The sequence below is a fragment of the Nanorana parkeri genome, unplaced genomic scaffold (assembly GCF_000935625.1).
Source record: "Nanorana parkeri isolate BGI_ZX_2015 unplaced genomic scaffold, ASM93562v1 scaffold87, whole genome shotgun sequence".
Taxonomy (NCBI): domain Eukaryota; kingdom Metazoa; phylum Chordata; class Amphibia; order Anura; family Dicroglossidae; genus Nanorana; species Nanorana parkeri.
Window position 1 is genome coordinate 402834 of NW_017306355.1, and position 14045 is coordinate 416878.

Genomic DNA, 14045 nt, shown 5'->3' on the forward strand with positions numbered 1-14045 from the left:
TATAGATAGATATATATACCGGAGGCTTACCAGATTCCCATCTCTTAAACTGTCCCATACCTCTTCCAGCAGGGGTGCAGTAATGAAGTAGGGAGCCTGGCAGGTGGTCATGTGACCACTAGCCCAGATTCCTGATTGGATGGGCAGCTGCAGCCACGCTCCCTCACAGCTTCCCAGGCACCGAGGACTGCGGCTGTTATGTGAGGAATGTAAGTGGAACGTGCTGCTGCGCTCTGTATCGCTGAGCGGGTGACAGGGAGATTTTTTGTGATCTCTCTAACGGTTCAATGACTAAAAACACGGCGCCCGCTGTTGCGGTTTCGGTGGTGCTCGGGGTGATTAGGGTGTGCCCAGACACGCCCAGTACACCCCCACGCCTATGAATGTGGGTATCTCAGAGGGCATAAACTGGAAGTAGGGGGGAGTTCTGGAGATTCAGCTTTGAACTTCGGTTGAGTGCTGCTTGCCAAGTACACCCAGGGGTTTGAGCTCCTAGAATGCACCAACTTAGATTTGCTCAGAACGGAAAACATGTATTAGTCAGATATTGTTTTTGCTTGACAGGTTACTTATAAGGATATAGTAAAATTGTGCAAATAGAAATTTTTGACAATTATGTATTGTTTTACTGTAAAAGCAATCATGATGCCAACAACATCCCCACAAATTTGATAATATTTCCATTCAACGCACCCCACACAGCTTAGGGTCAGGTTAGAGCACAGAGCAGGTGTTGCATGAAATACAGAATCCCAAGTGCTAGCAGAGGTCAGGTCTTCTAGTGCAGCAACTCTAATCTGCCCTGCTTCCTAGCCAACCCCATAGTGTTAACCCTATTATTGTACGGAGGATATATAATTAATTAGAAAGATTTACTGACCTGAAAGCATGACCTCAGTGCAGGTCAAACAAGTGCCAATGTCATAGTATTTCATATAGCGCACAAGCATTTATTGCATCCTTGGATTAGCTTTTGCCATTCATACATGACTGAAGTCAGGGGACCACATGTATGGTAGGTGTTTTCTACAGAACAGGTTAAAAGCCTAAAATGCATTATTACATGGCAATTTTAAAAGTAAGTAGTGGTAAGTGGAGTTGTTTTTTTTTAAGGTGCTGGGTGGAGATGACTGACAACCTTTTATTATAGACTAAGAATGTATCACACCTAAAATAAGCTAATCCATATTAATTTGTTTTAATGTCTGAGGGTAACAGAATTAGTCTACATGAATATTGATTTATTGCTAGCGTTAGGGATATACTGTATATATATATGAGGAAAAGAGTGCAGGTGTGCATATGACAGGGCCTCATAGTAAAATGGCTTTCCAAACTCCATCTAAAAGACAGTTGTGCTGCTGACACCAGCCTTGGTCTTTCAGCTCACCCTGCAGTATGCCAAGCACTTCCGTGCAATAGGTATCTGAACTTTAGATAGATTAATTTATACAAACCTATTTACCAAATGCATTTACTGTTCAGATAAATGAATCATGCAGATAATACTGGGTTCCTTGTTCTTAGTCTTTTACACCCCATAGCTGTTGTATGGACTGCTTTGGCTTAAGCTTTGCCCTTGCCAGATGAAAACATAGATCTGTGTGACCTGAATGTAAAATGTCATAATTGTGAATGTAGTGTGATGATGTCAAAATGCTGTGTCCATGACAGTGTTCTGTGGATTGCTCCATCTTCTCTCATAAACCCAAGAATTGTATCATCCACTGTACCCGTGCTAGTAACACCACTGCGTGAAGATATTATATTGTTCATTATTATCCCTGAAGTGCATGATAGATTTTACTAGTTTATGCATCTCTATGTACATGTATCTCACATATTCTACCTTTCCTTTCTAATCTTGAGGTTACCCCTAGCTGGCTGCCAAACACTTCTGGGTCCTATCGTCAGCTGTGGGCCCCCTGGAGTAGTGCTTACCCAACCTGCCATCATTTCAATGGACCACTGCCTGGAGCCCAGCCCTGAGAACTGGACTGTACGTTTAAAGAAGCAGTCCTGTGAAGGCAGCTGGGAGGTAAGCTACAAAGAAGGCAGCATAATCTCACCACTGACAGTCTTATAAGGGGAGCTGGATGTGAGCATTCTGTAGATGATGGGTAGACAGCAAGCCACACATGCATACAGCTTTATATGCTGCATTCTACAGCTAGAGATTACTTCACATAAGCAAAACATGCCATCTGCTGCCTACATGCACGTGTTATCGCTGGCTGGCAGATTGTGGGCTGCTAACTGTTATTTTACAGGCAGAGGGCACTGTGCTCACAACAGTCTCAAACATTGATAAAAACAAGGAGTACTAATAATGTCATCAAACAATACATTTTTCCGGGTAAGAACTGACAAATCATGCAGCTGAAATAGTTCTCTGTTTAATCATATAATCATTTTTAGTACAGAAAAAGAGAGACCAGCAAAGCTAAAATTATGTTACTGACATGTGTTTCATTTGTAAAGCTGTAGATAAATGTAACGAATGCCAATAACATGCTACTACGTCTATATGCTAAGCATATTCAAATTGTGTATTTTACTTGTATTTATTTGTAGAATGCAGATGACACATTGCTAATAATGTGAAGTTATTTATAAAGCTTTTTTTACTGTACATTTATGTATTTATTATAACCATTTTCACAGAGATTCATTTATTATTATTTCAGTCATATATTTGCTTTTTTGTTTTGCTTACATTTATAAAAATTACTGATAAGTGATTTTTATAAACTGGCTTCCCCAGAAATTTCTTGAAGGGGAATTTCACTTTTAAGAATTTAAGTTTAATTTAAGTCCAAAATCTTTACAACTTGGAAAGATACTCTATTCCGTTATAACGCAGCCTGTTAAAAGCTGATCGCCGGGGGTTGTCCACTCCATTCGTATACTGATACTAGTACATCACCTCCACACTGATACACACTGATACTAGTACATCACCTCCACAAAGGACTCCCTACTTCTTGTTGAGAGCAAAAAGTCCTTTAAAGAGGAACTACAACCTTCTATCCTTTACAGCCAAGGAAGGTGCCATCTTGAATTGCATTAGTCATGGTGATGCACATGTGTACAAGGACACTGATACTAGTATATCACCTCCACAAAGGGCTCCCTACTTTTTGTTGAGAGCAAAAAGTCATTTAAAGTGGAACTACAACCTTCTTTCCCTTACAGCCAAGGAAGGTGCCATCTTGGATTGCAGTTGCCATGGTGCTGCACATGTGATCAGCTATCTCACCAGATTGAAAGTTTGGTTGAGAGCTGAAATAAACACACTGACAACCTTGACAATTGGCATGCATTTAAGCAACTGTTTTGGGAGACATTAAATTGGTTGGTAAAGTTCCTTTGGAACACATGAATAGATCGAGTCATTGGAAGGATTGGCCATACATACATACATGAATCTGTCACAAATCTGGGCAGTTCAATATCAAAAAAATGCATGAGCTGAGCTAACACCTAATAAAAACTGCTAGCCAAGATGATGAGTAGATGCACAGAGCTGCATAGTCATAAAAGAGCTAGATTTGTATAAATATAAAAATATAAGCATGGTCCAACCCCTCTTGTTTCCTGAGCCTCCTTGTTGGTCATATAGGCTGCCCATTACATTAAAGCAGTGGTTCTCACCGTACACCACAATGAAATTTAAAATGTGTGTCACCTATAGCATTATAAGCACTTGTTGCAACTTGAGGACTCCAGACACTATTTTCTGAGACTTTGCTCCCAAATTGGATTTAGGTTTCATGATCTTCTTTGCTGTCTGTGTAAGGTGTCAATCTTTTACAAAGTAAAGTTTTTCAAAACAGTACAAAAATAATAAAAATTAAAATCCCCAACAAAGGGGGGTATCAAATCTGAACACATACCCCTAGAGCTGAAGTGTTCTGTCAAATATGCACAACCTGCCCTTGCTTGGGGCACCTGTCGCATTCCATCCTTGGCTGATTAAAAATCTTTTTAAAAGATTCCCACTCTTCTGAGATGTTTCCAATGCTGCATATGTGGCTGCGATCTGATCATTTAGGTCAGTTAAGCAGGGGGCCACCAGCAGGGCGAATTTCAAATAGATACACTGTTCATGGTAAAGGGACTCTACCTAAGTGGAGCTGCTGCCTTATCTGACACATCTCCTGTCTTGACATGATGCATACATATCTTGCAGCACAGAGGTTGCCATCTACTGAATTAAAGGATTAATGAATAAGGAGAAGCTTGGAAGGTGTGCGTGTGTGGGGGGGGTTATTTTTTTTTATTTGCGGTTTTCACTAAAAGTAGCCAGTGCTTATTCATTTTTCATCCCACGCTTAGGTTTTTTACAAGTTCGCTTCAAAGATTTGCACTGCAGAAAAGTCAGTCCACCAACATAGGGGAAATATCAAGAGATGTAAAAAACTGTGGTAACCTTGGTTAGGTATTCCTGATCTTGCCTCGATAACTTTCAACGCAGTTAATTTTTAATGAACTGTTTGTATCTGATTGATTCCTCTGTTAGCAAACATTTGTCCCTCTAACTCTCTGATAGCATGTGGTACTACATAACTCAACTTCTCTTATACTACCTCTCTCCCTTTTTCTGGAGATGGTTATATACTCCCGGACCCCCTACCCTTCCCAAAAATCTATCCCGCTTGAGTCTCCTAACTTCAGAAAACACAGCACAGTGGACCAGTGGCAAGCACTCTTGCCATGCAGCACTATTGTCCTTGGTTCAAAACCCAAACAGCACACTACCTGTGTGGAGTTTGTATGTTTTCCAGGTACTCTGGTTTTCTCCTACACTTTAAAGACATAGCGGTACGTTAACTAGCCCTTGTACAGTATGTATGCATTAGAGATAGGGAACTTAGATTGTAAGTTCCTTGAGGGCAGGGACTGATGTGTATGTATGATATGTAAATTGTCTGTGCTATATAAATACCTACAAAAGTAAAAGCCTTGTAGGAGAATCTGATATTACATTCTTTATTTAAGTTTATCAGAGATCACAATGCTGAAAATATACCTTCTGCAAAGGACCTGATATACACTGACAGTGACTGTTATAAATCGCTCTAATGCTGTGCTTTAAGGTGTAATTGTCCAAGCTCAGCATGTAAAACCTGATGATATAGAGCTGTAGGCATGATAGAATGTTACCTCCAATGCCTAATGGCCTGTCGCAGTGGCTATACTACATTCTTTTTAAATTTGTACTCTACTACAAAACCTTATATTTTGTATACTGACTACATCCCATTGTCACATATACTACACTTGTTTTATGTACTTATTCTTATTTAGTTACTGTACATTTTCTTATTCATTAATTTTTTTTCTGTTGTGTTACTTTGAAGTTTGTTTATTTTGGGGAGAATGGCAATATTGTGCATTTTCCTGCAATAAACTGAATCTGATTTTTAAAAAATGGCACACTCTGGAAACCCTGATCCATCTGTGCAAGACAGCAAAAATTCAAGTCAATATAAATGTATTTCCTCTAAATACAGGAGCTATTACAACATCCATTACTGTGTTTTAATTTTGTAAAGCATTTTTTTATTGAGGGGAATGTTAAGAAAATATTTATTTATTTCTAATTCTATTACCTTCGGCTTTGTGCAGTTTTGATTAAAGGCCATGTGACAGCGTTGCTGGCTTTCTATTGACAAGTGTCTAATACAAGTAGAAATAAAATGCTGAATTACAGCAGTGGACAAGGATCAGAAAACAGTGAACTGATTGAATTACCCCCCAGAATTGCTGCACATTTTGTGATGGGAGATGAGCAGTGTTGTGTTGATTACCGTCACAGTACCTCAGACAACAATGATATGCCCGTGTTTCTGCTGGGATTTATCGATTAAGTAAGGCAACAAAGGTTGAACTTGCCCTTCACCTTGCTTGGAAACATCTTAGAAGACGACAAACTTTCAATCACTGAAAAGATTCATTCTCCCAATGAAGGCCAATTGCCAATATATTTTTAAGGGATTAACGGAGCTCTATATGGGATACCTAAAACGCATATAACTTGTACACTGGGGAATTAGTGTATTGTAAGAGAAGGAACAATAACATTGCAGGTTGGCAATGAAGGTATTCTTCCAGAACACAATATCACCTCCACTACAAATAGTGTGCCAGTAATGATATATTGACCTTCCGTCTTTAGTATTTTATTGAATTAACTTGGGCCAAAGTACAAGGACATGACACTCATAATTTCCAGACCTATAAAATGCAGCTGGCTTCTTAAAGGACCAATGCAATATGTCTCATCTTGAAACATACCGTTATTAGACACCTTATATTATGACATTGTTTTTGAGCTTCTAAAACCTGACGTGGATGTTTTGGTACATTTTGTGAATTTTTGTTGCCCATACATATTTGCCACTGATGGTTATATCAATTCAGGTATTGTGGGACTCCTTTACCACACCTTAAAAACTAATACTATATCATTTACTTCCCCTAACCTCAACCTGTTTTCTAAAGTGCAAATCCTTTACTAACCATCTTGTCTTGAATTGTATTGTATCTTTAATGTCTTCCTCATGTTTTAAAGCACAAACTGTTGGATCGATATAAATCCTATAATATTAATAATAATAATAAAAGGCTCACTGTCAGGACATGCTCCTCCCATGTGCTGCAATCTCCATTCATTCTCATGGGAAGTGTGTACTCTGCCAGAATGCAAAGAGTATGAGCTCTTCATCAGAATGAATGAAGATTCTGGTACACCTGCGTAGAAGGAGCATGACCCGACGGTAAAGATTTTGAACAACAGGCTGTGCAGTGGCAAGCAGGCAGAGACAAAGACTTAAAACAGCAAATACTCCACAGTAGGGACAGATAAGCGTGTGACTTATAAGAAAGGATATGGGAGGGCATTGAAGCCTAGTAAGTATAAATGGGGAGTTACTTTAACCTCAACTTCCCTCATTAATGTAACCCTTAACGTAAGTTATACAGCTACATGTACACACTTTATCTCAAACTAAACTCTAACTCTAATGCAACCATTACATTTCAAGGGCAGCCATTATAACCTACAATAATTACAGCAAAAAATAAGCTAATATAGCATATTTTTTTCTGAAATTTTAATTCACCTAAACAAATCACACCGTAACATAAAGACATACTCACATACAGTGAGCCTAGTATTATTGCCAAACATGCACCTACATTTTTGTGCTGAATGTAACTGATCTACCTGTTGTTTTTGCCTAAAATAAGAGATGTCCTCATTGCCTTAAAGTGGGGAAAGAAAAGGATGAAGTAGGAGTGGGGAAGAGTTAGCTGAATCTCTCCAGCTCACTCCCAGCTCACACAAAAAACTTTTTTAACAGAAGGAGAAAGGTTTTGAAGCCCTTGCTGTCTCTGTCCCCTTCTGGCCACCTGGGCAGGAATTGATAGTAAATCTATAAATGGAGAAACAGAAAGTACTAAAAGCATAGGAATGGTTCTAACGCTAGGGAGGTTTGGGAGGCAGAAGGAGAAGGGGCCTTGTTAAACCTCTACAGGAAATTTTGAGCCTTACATACAATGTCAGCTGCCTATATCTCTGGTTCTGCTGATTGCTTTTTCATTGGGTTTTCATATTCCCTATACATATTTTCATTGTATATATTTCAGCTTGAAGCGTACATCTTTGTCAGATTGACTTTAATTCACATTATGCAGAATTCTATAAAATTCCATCTGCTTTTCCAAGAGGAATGAGATGGAAATGTGTGACAAAAATCTGGCAGCAAGATTCACAGGAGACCCTTTGCAATGTAAGAAAACAATGTATGATTCAGCCAGTAAGCATAGATGACATATCAGATTCAAGTTGACTCACCATTCATTAGTCCATCGTTTCTCAACTTTTTTCAGTCCCGTTACTCTTTAAAAGTATGCAAAATATAGAGGCACCCTAGTCTAAAAGGAAAAAAAACCCATAAGTGTAAAAAATGACATGTGGTTCACCCCCAAATCCATACCAGACCCTTATCCCAGATAAGGGTCTGGTATGGATTTTAAGGGGGTCCTCATCAGATTATCCCCCCTTCAAATCAAGAGTCCCCTTCCCATCAGATTCCCTCCATTCACATCAGGTGCCCCCTTCCCATCAGATTGTAGAGAAGAACTTGTTGCACTCCTTACCAGAAATCCCAATGATAGGTATGGATGCGGATGGCGACGCTATCACATACGTTTGGTAGAGAAGAATGTCACCAGCACACAAAAATCCTTTTAGGATAATCAGTTGTTCATTTTATTTAACAGATTGTCAGTTGAAAAACAAACGATTTCGGGACCTTGCAGGGTCCCTTCATCAGGCTCAACATCGTCGATAAAGGAACCCTGTGAGGTCCCGAAAGCGCGTGTTTTTCAACTGACAGTCTGTTCAATAAAATGAACAATTGATTATCCTAAAAGGATTTTGGTGTGCTGGGGACATTCTTCTCTACCCTTCCCAGCGTCCCCCCTTCAAATAAAAAGCCCCCCTTCACATCAGTCCTCAGTCCCCCCTTTTTGGTCACGTCTTTCTGCCTTGAGGAAGGGACCCTGCGCGGCTCTAAAACGTCGGCTTATTTGGATGTTTGTGGCGCTTTTGTCCAATAAAAGGGACATATTTATCTTTCTTATCGAGTGCTGGTGATTTGCTTCCTTTCCTGTGTCTGCACGGCGCCATTCTGTGGTAAAACATCACTGCAAACACCATTTTGCCTATTAACCGGGACTGCTGTGAGGTGTGCGGAGGGTTCCTCCATCTACTTACATCTGGTGACATTCTCTACCCTTCCCAGCGTCCCCCCTTCAAATAAAAAGCCCCCCTTCACATCAGTCCTCAGTCCCCCCTTTACATGAATTTTTCCCCACATTGCAGCTGTGGAAGTCTGGCAGAGGGTGGGAAGGTGGATGCAGCTTTCCTGGATCAGCGTCATGTTTCCATGGTGCTTTTTGCTAGTGAAAATTTGAAGGCACCCCTGACAAAGCCAGAAGGCACCCCGGTTGAGAAAGGTTGCCTTATAAATACAAATACATATATCATTCTTTATTCATATAGTTATACTATATAGTAAAAGGAAATATAATTGAATATAAGAAATTCTTTCCTATTAAACTTACACGCTTTTTAGACTTTTAGGTGGCTGTAATGTGGGTAGGAGTATGTTCCATATTTCTCCTGGACGATGCCTGCTTAGGGTGACATTATAATAATAACACTAGGTGACTTGAGGCTGTAGCATGATATAGATGTTCCTAGCGTATTACATGGCTCCCTGGCTGATTGCTGCTATTGAACCACGTGTAGGTTAACTGATCCAACTATAAAACACAAAAATGTTGGATTTGAAGGATGGTGAAAATGTACCAAGCACTCAGTACATTCATAATGCCATGTTCTTGCTGTTGGATAATGATGTCTAGACAGCAGGTGCCACATAAAGGTTGATGAGGGCTGACATGGCCCGCCGGCTACTTGTGATGTTGTACATCACAGGTGGCAAGGTGGTATTTGGTGCCCACAGCTAACGCTAAATTAATATTATAACTGTCAACAAGCCATGTATTTTAGGGTAGGTACTCTCAGCTCCAGCGACATTATTTCATGTTTATTGTTTTGGCATTTTTTAGAAATAACGGATTGATCATAACCTCAGGCCAGTTCATTAAGAAGTTCATAGGGACAATGTTTCTCAAATAAAGAGAAATGTCTGGCACATAATCTAAGCCTGCATGAGGTAAATCTGGAAGGAACAATACTAGTAGAAGAGAGAGATGCATTGCACAAATCAGTTTAGTAATAATATTGAACAGGATAAATGCTTGTTAAGGAATATTTTGTATAAACGCTCATACAAAAATCTACCAGTGTATGGCCAGTTTAAATGTAACACTTACAGGAATTTACTACATCTCACAGAGATTATATTATCGATCCCCTGACAATACCTTAATCTGCTTTTCTCTCTGGAAGGCCAGAGCTATCTTTATTTAGGCATCATCTAGGGTCAGCATCTACTTTCTGGACTGAGATGCTGAATTAGAGATGATAAAATCAAGGAAATCCTGGTGCCTATGTAGTTCTTGGCTGTGTTCACAAATCTCTGACACAGATCAGCCTTCTGCACCTTGTGACTTGCTACAAAGTTACAAGGCTACAGGCTGATTAGTGGGGGGAGGAGACTGTGACAATGTTTCCCACCTGCCTACAGCATGATCATGATGCAACAGATGACATTTGAGCCTAGGAAAATTCACATGCCTAGAGCTTAAAGACTGTTTTTCCATGATAAAAATACAGTTTCTTAGATATTATACTGTTGTTGTCTATGCGAGCTGCCAGGAATATATTTATGCCGTTTTGTAAAGTTACTGAAAGGTCCACATTCATGGCCATACCATTAAGACAGGTAAATGTGTAGTAAAAGTACTGTTCTGTATAGGTATTAGTCACTGCAGCACAGTGGCTTAGTGGTTAGCACTTCTGCCTTGCAGCACTGGGGGTCCTCGATTCAAATACCAGTCAGAACACTATCTGTATGGAATTTGCATGCTCTCCCTGTGCTTGTTTCCTCTGGCTCCCAAAAGTCATGCTGATAGGTTAATTGGCTTCTGTCTAAATCAGCCCTAGTGCATGTGAGATGGGGACTTTAGTTTGTAAGCTCCTTAAGGGCAAGAACTGATGTGAATGAAAGGGTAATGCCGAGCCAGCAATGCAATCCGCTGCCTCGGAGAAATGAAGTGATCAGAATATCTTGTTGCCAGTAAAAGTAAAATTATTATTTGTTAGATTCTCAGTTTAGAATATATACATGAACTGATGTTTCCTTTATTTCGTTTACCAAAAGAATGTAAAAATATCTTCTCTAACATTCTGCTTGTAATAATATTCCATGTCTCCCTAACAAATGGACAACATTATTTATTCATTATCATGAACTCCAACCACAACTACTGAGAACAATCCAACAACGGAAATGAAACATCTTTTGTTTAGATGATAAAAGCAGTAGGGCTTAAAAATGCAGATTTGTTTGACCAGATGATCCTTGGACAATCAGCCTTATTATCTGAACTGTATATGATATTTTTACACTGTTTTTCCAGAGTACTTTATTTGGCCTTTACCACCCAGAATATAATGCATATGGCACCCAGGCAGCGCTGTGGATCACATACCCTCTTTTATATGATAATAGCATCACCATTTCATTGTTTTCTCCATAATATATCTGTCAAAGGCATAATAATAATAATCTGTATGAAAAGATGGGCCACAAGCAGTGATCATGTCATTTAACTACTGGCCTTTTGGTCAATGATGTATTGCTCAGTTACTCCGTAGAATGCTTTATTAAATTATGTCATTAAAAAAATAGCAGAATGGGTAGGTGATTGCCTGACTTGAGGGCTGTTGCTCGTATTACAGTACAATATTAAATTATATTCAGGTCTTGGTGTAAATAAGATCATAGACATCAAGGACCAAGTCACACCTAAAACGATATTTCTGTTTTGAATAGTGGTTGGTGACTCATGCTTGTTTCTTATTTGTTTTGGATCTTTTGAGTGACAAAATTGTCCAGTTAGAGTTTTCAGCTTGCCCCCATTGCTGCAGCCAGTACAAAATTCTGTTATGTTATATAATACTTCCACTGGTGGATTCTTCATAAAACCATAATAATGACATTTCCAAGTTGTCACAAAATGGCAAAATATGGCACATACCATTTCTGCTTTGACAGAATTCAAAGTAGATTTCCAGCATGCAGGTACATTCATGCTCAAATTCAAAGAAAAACTGTGTTTTTTCATTTTGGATAGAGCAGGGAAGTGATGACCCTTCTGCCATATTCTAAATGCTGTTTATGTCCCGACTGAAGATAGTTTCTGTCAAATGTTAAGACACAACACTTGTTGCCTTGTCTGACACCCGTCAATTAGACAGCAATTGGGGGTTTATTGCCTACAGGTGTATTGTAACAGTTCCTGTATTATCTATCACCCATCAGATAGACAAGACATGGAATAAATCTCCCCAAGTGGACAACAATAAAAAGTTTCTTCAAGTTCTAAATCTTCCATACAAAGCTAAAATACATTTTGCCTGTAATGGGGCTTCAAGATCGGTCAGCAAAAATAGTCTTTTCTATGTGTAAGAGTTTAAGAGTTTAAAAGTTCAAAGCAGAAAATATCTTAAATGCATCCATTAATTTCCAAATCATTTAGCAGCATTTTATTAATAAAAACAGTTTTGCTCTTTATATGCCGTACTCTAATTTTGGGTCTCCTATCAGCTGAAAAACTGTTCACCCACTTACAACCCATGGTATGTAAAGGTTTTTTCTGCAAAGCCATATTGTACTGCTTGTTTTACTAACATAACAATTCTTCTTGATGTATGCCTTAAATCAACCTTTCATTATATACATGTATATACAGTCATGGCCAAATATATTGGCACCCCTGCATTTCTGTCAGATAATGTACCACTTCACGCAGAAAATTGTTGCAATTACAAATGTTTGTCTGAAACCATTTCTGGGTGCTTTTTGATGTGTGCTTTGGGTCATTGTCCTGTTGTATGACCCATGACCTCTGACAGGGACCCAACTTTCTGACAAGAAATCTTTGGTAGTCTTTAGATTTCATAATGCCATGCACACAGTCAAGACACCCAGTGCCTGTAGCAGCAAAGCAACCCCAAACCATCAGTGGACCTCCACCATGTTTGACTGTAGGGACTGCTCTAAACTTATTGACAATGTTGCGCACAGTGGACACAGGAACATTAAGATCTCTGGAGATGGACTTGTAACTTTGAGATTGTCCATGCTTTTCCACAATGCAGCTTTGAAGAACCCATTTAAATTAATAGGTTTCCCCTGTTCAGCCTCACTGCCACATTGTGGGATTTTCTCATTACTTACTGTAGGTTGGAAACCCACTAATCCATGTCTTGCCTTTATTGATAAACAGGGGGCCTTTTGTTGATCTTGTTTGTTTCAAAGTGGAAAACCTGTGTGCTCTGTGTCTCTTCGGAGCTTCCATTCCAGGTTAATAATGTGGGACGTTTAAATCACGCCAAGTTAATGATGTCTACCTTACGGGCTCATATTATGGTAATAACAGTGGGTACCTTGAGGCTGATTCTTGTTGATAGAGATGTTCTTAGTGAATAGGATGGCTCCCCAGCTGATTGTGTTTATTGAACAGTCTGATTGAGCCGAATATGAATGACAAGAATGCTAGATTTGAGAGATGCCGCAAATGTACATTCATAATGGCAACCTCTTGCTTTTGGATAATGATGTCTAGACAGCAGGTCTAACATAGAGTATGATGATGGCTGACATGGGCTGCTGGCTATTTATAACAACTTATATTTTTGTAGTTACAAGCTGTCATTTAGTGCCCATAGGTTACATTAAACCACTGTAACTGTCAAGACGTCAGGGCTGGGCGGCAGCAATGTTTTCACTCCTAATCACTTGTGTTCTGTTCCCCTTCTTGTGTGTTACTTTTATGTACGGTGTTTGTTTTCTATTAGTCTTAGTATAGTACCCTCGGTAGTTTCCGACGGTGCATATCATATTGCTACCCTGATCATACTTTTGGATTGAAATTCCAAGCAGACACACACACTGGTGCTTTCGTGCTGCCAGGATCTGCCTGCACAGTGGGTGCTATTTACTAATTAGAGCTGTTTAAAATTGCTGTTTGAAAAGCTCTACGCAAAATGACTTCACAGCTGTAGTCAGTAAGTAATGGCAGCCTCAGACTGGATTTTACACACAATGCATCAGATGAGGTGTTAATATGGTATAAATAATCATACAAAGGTATGCGCATATGCATATGTTTAAATACAGTCATAAAAAAGAAATTATAAGGACTGAAACTAAAAACAGTACTTTTGTTCAATTTCTTTTATCCCTGAAACTGATGGCCATTTCATTCAGCCATTCCGTTTTTTAGCTGGATCACTGATCACTAAACAAAACTAGGAAATCTGGATTAATACCCAAATG

At 39.2% G+C, this 14045-nt stretch overlaps 1 protein-coding gene across 1 annotated transcript in view; it reads left to right on the forward strand.

Moving 5' to 3' along the window:
* UNC5A (unc-5 netrin receptor A) overlaps nucleotides 1-14045 on the forward strand; it is a 315219-nt gene that overhangs the window by 275565 nt on the left and 25609 nt on the right. The window contains exon 11 of the mRNA XM_018552406.1: nucleotides 1870-2038. Within this exon, the coding sequence (XP_018407908.1) occupies nucleotides 1870-2038 (169 nt within the window). The remainder of the gene's footprint in view (nucleotides 1-1869; nucleotides 2039-14045) is intronic.